Below are 3,690 nucleotides of genomic sequence, written 5' to 3' on the forward strand. Positions count from 1 at the left end.
ATAGCCAATGTTACCAGTGGGACCCTGAATAATGCATCTATGTGGTAACTGGTCAGTCACTGATCAATCATGTGATTCTCTCGCTCTGCAGGTTAGATGGCTAGTTGTCAACAGAGGCTGGTATGGAAACCACATGTGGTGTCCATGTGTTTGATACTGTTCCATTTATGCAATTTCTGCCATTACAATGAGCCCGTCCTCCTATAGCTCCCACCTGCCTCCTCTGGCGTTCAACCACTTGTCAATCATGCACTTGGTAGTTATTTGTAACTTTAATTGATTTTATGTTGAGAGAGAGATAGGCTTTACTACATTTTCATAGGTAGCTGTCGTGTATGCAGTCCATCAAACAATGTTGTTGGCCCGCCTATCTGCAACACAGTAGCAGACATTCTATTTTCCCACCGAATATAACATACAATCATAAATGTTGATTATGTGTTTCAGAGAAAGTATTTGGCTCAGTCGCAATTGTTAAAGTAGTAGATGAGAATGTTTGTAGATTCAACAACACCCAGTCACGGGTGTGTTGCTTGCATCATAACCCTTTTCAGCCAATGAGAGAGCGACGTCGAGAAAAGGGGTGCCGGAGACGTAAAGCTTGTGCAACATGGCGACTCTCCGAAGAGACTACGGAGAGTGGAGATACAACCGCTTTTAAACCAGAAAATCCATATATTTGTGCCTTGTACAATGTGGCGGGTTTAGCCCAAGCTACGACATCTACAACATTGTAAACGATGTTTGCAGAGGTAAGTTCATACTCGCTTCAAGGCGAGTCTATAGTTTGTTTTCCGCGCTGGGCAGTGACAGCGTTGAGTGACAGCAGCCAAACAGCTAGCTAACCGTTTAGCATCCGACCACAGGTAAACATTGGACGATGAGCACCGACAGGCTTGTCTGTTTTGAAAAAAAAAAAAAAACTCCTTGCTCTGTCAGTTAGTCCAGGATTAGATAGCTAATACGATGAGCTGAAGTTATCCTTGGTGACAATACCGTGCTGGAATAAGCTCTCTGGCTAGGTGGAATAACCAACGTTATGCGTTTACATTATTATGAGTAACGACGTTGCTAACAGGAGAATCTCTTCAGCTCAACTGATTCAGGTGAGAATGGAATGGGCGCGTCCCAAAGTAGTTATTAACTAGCTGGCTAGTTAGCTGGTGGCTAGCCCATTCAATAGTACATTCTTGGGCTAGGTGGCTAGCAACATCGATGTCAATTGCCCCATTTGCTTCCTAGCAATATAACTTATCCTGCTAAATACTAGTAACGTTAGCTAACTTTAGTAATGTTAATTAGTAACGTTAGATAATGTTATAGCACAACCTTATCAGAGTTAGCTAACTAGCTATGTGTCTTTCTGATTTGACATATTTAACCAACCAGCTATCTAAGTAGTTAAGTTACTTGTTACTGTTTTGCCCTGTTCTGTGTGTAACATTAGCCATTTTGATGTTGGCCAGCTACATTTTGGTAAATACGTGACGTTTAGTCTGCCTGCCCCATCATTACATTATCTGGCTTACACCTGGAACTGTCACCAGTCAAGTTTCTGGTACCTTCTGTCATAAAATCTGTTATGTAGGCTAGCTATGTGTTCCAATTATGCCTATGCGGCTGCAACTACATTTCCTATGGTATTTAATTTAGCTAGCTAGCTGCATGCAAAGTAGCTACAGTTCTCATCAAAGGGGTAATAAGTAAGAGTTTCTATCCAGCCCCACTTCCTGTTCCTTTCCTTTAAATGGGGCTAGTCAAGTTTCTATCCAGATCAGACCGGTGTCTGAAATGGATGTGTAAATGACTGCCTGTCATGTGGAATTGGGAGTTGTGTTCATTCAGCAGTACTTCTCATTACTCTAATCTGTATTGTCTAAACTGAGTGTTTTCCATTCCAAGGGTTTTATCTAAAGATAATGCTCTACGCCCATTGAGCCTGGTCTGTTTGACTAGACTACTTACCGGTAATGTAGTTATAACTGCTTATAAAGCAACTCTCTATATAGGCCCCTACAGTTCTCTGGTAACTAGGCCTACCTACCAGGTAAATATCCAACAGTTTTACCTTAGTATCAAGGCCCTTCCTATGTTGGAGACCTATGGTGTGTGTGTCTCTGCCCGGTGTGGTAGGCCTAATCTATGTTAGACTATATCTCCTAGGTCTCTGCAGGGAGAGGTATTTTATAGCGCTACTGCTTATAGTAAGTCACTCTCCTAATATGTATGTATGTATGTATGTATGTATGTATGTATGTATGTATGTATGTATGTATGTATGTATGTATAACTAGGCAAGTCAGTACAAAACAAATTCTTATTTACAATGATGGCCTACCGGGGAACAGTGGGTTACCTGCCTTGTTCAGGGGCAGTTCAACGGCAGATTTTTACCTTGTCATCTCGGGGATTCGATCCAGCAACCTTTCATTTAATGGCCCAACGCTCTAAATAGTAGTCTACCTGCTGCCCCCTAACTCTGATTACTATCAGGCCTATATGACCTCACTGGGGTAAGTTTAAGTTGTGGCTGACATGGCACATTGTCTCCAGTTAATCTGGGATGTTATGGAAGAAAGAGGGCATTGTGTTGTGCTAGATATCACACCCAAGTATAAAACAGCATTCTTGTCTCTAACCTTTAGAGTTAACCAGTCACAACCTGAACACAACCTGGAGCACAGTAGCCAGCCTGACTGAAGGGAGTTGGCTGTTGTGGTGTAACTGGTCTTACAGTGTAATATGCACCCTCAAGGATATGTGTTTCTCTCACAGCTAAATCTCATTAGTATGTCTTAATCAAGGCTTAGTGACAGCGAGGCGTCAGTCCATCAGAACTGCTCCGCCACGCACGCACGCGCAGCCTGCATCAGTCTATGGTCACCCTAATAGGGAACTTTAACTGGCCCAGGTCACAGTGCAGTTCTATGGGAGCAGGAGGAGCACGGAGCCCAGTATCCATCATACTGAGGCCTCCCAGCCCTGCTCAGCCCAGCTCCCTCACTCCCCTCTGGGAGCTCCACTCACTTTCTCAGAGGAGAGCTTTTTAATGTTCTGAGCTAATCCCTCAATTACTAACCCCTCACTCATTAAACCCTAACCCCTCACCCAATGTCAGTAACTCCTGACTGTCTTGGAGGCCAAGGTGGCTGTGCTGCTGACAAAGTTGAAACATACATTCGCTAACCCCTGACCTCTTAGCCAGAAAAGGACTGGCCACCCCTCAGAGCCTGATTCCTCTCTAGGTTTCTTACTACATTCCTGGCTTTCCAGGGAGTCTTTCATAGCCACTGTGCTTCTGTATCGGCATTGCTTGCTGTTTGGGGTTTTAGGCTGGGTATCTGTATTAGAGGTCGACGATTAATCTAAATGGCCTATTAATTAGGGCCGATTTCAAGTTTTCATAACAATCGGAGATCGGTATATTTTGACGGCGATTTATTTTTTTTAATTTTTTTTACACCTTTATTTAACTAGGCAAGTCAGTTAAGAAGGCATTCTTATTTTCAATGATGGCCTATGAACGGTGGGTTAACTGCCTTGTTCAGGGGCAGAACAACAGATTTATACCTTGTCAGCTCAGGGATTCAATCTTGCAACCTTACAGTTAACTAGTCCAACGCTCTAACCACCTGCCTCTCATTGCACTCCACGAGGAGCCTGCCTATTACGCGAATGCAGTAGAAGCCA

The 3,690-nt window shown here is 43.4% G+C and overlaps 1 protein-coding gene across 6 annotated transcripts in view; it reads left to right on the forward strand.

Moving 5' to 3' along the window:
• The first annotated feature begins 590 nt into the window (after positions 1–590).
• The window catches only part of snx13 (sorting nexin 13), a 44,415-nt gene continuing 41,315 nt past the window's right edge, over positions 591–3,690 (forward strand). For all 6 annotated transcript variants that reach the window (XM_031793186.1, XM_031793188.1, XM_031793187.1 and 3 more), the window contains exon 1: positions 591–752. In XM_031793186.1, the coding sequence (XP_031649046.1) occupies positions 741–752 (12 nt within the window). In that variant the 5' untranslated portion in view covers positions 591–740. The remainder of the gene's footprint in view (positions 753–3,690) is intronic.

The sequence above is a fragment of the Oncorhynchus kisutch genome, linkage group LG17 (assembly GCF_002021735.2).
Source record: "Oncorhynchus kisutch isolate 150728-3 linkage group LG17, Okis_V2, whole genome shotgun sequence".
NCBI lineage: Eukaryota > Metazoa > Chordata > Actinopteri > Salmoniformes > Salmonidae > Oncorhynchus > Oncorhynchus kisutch.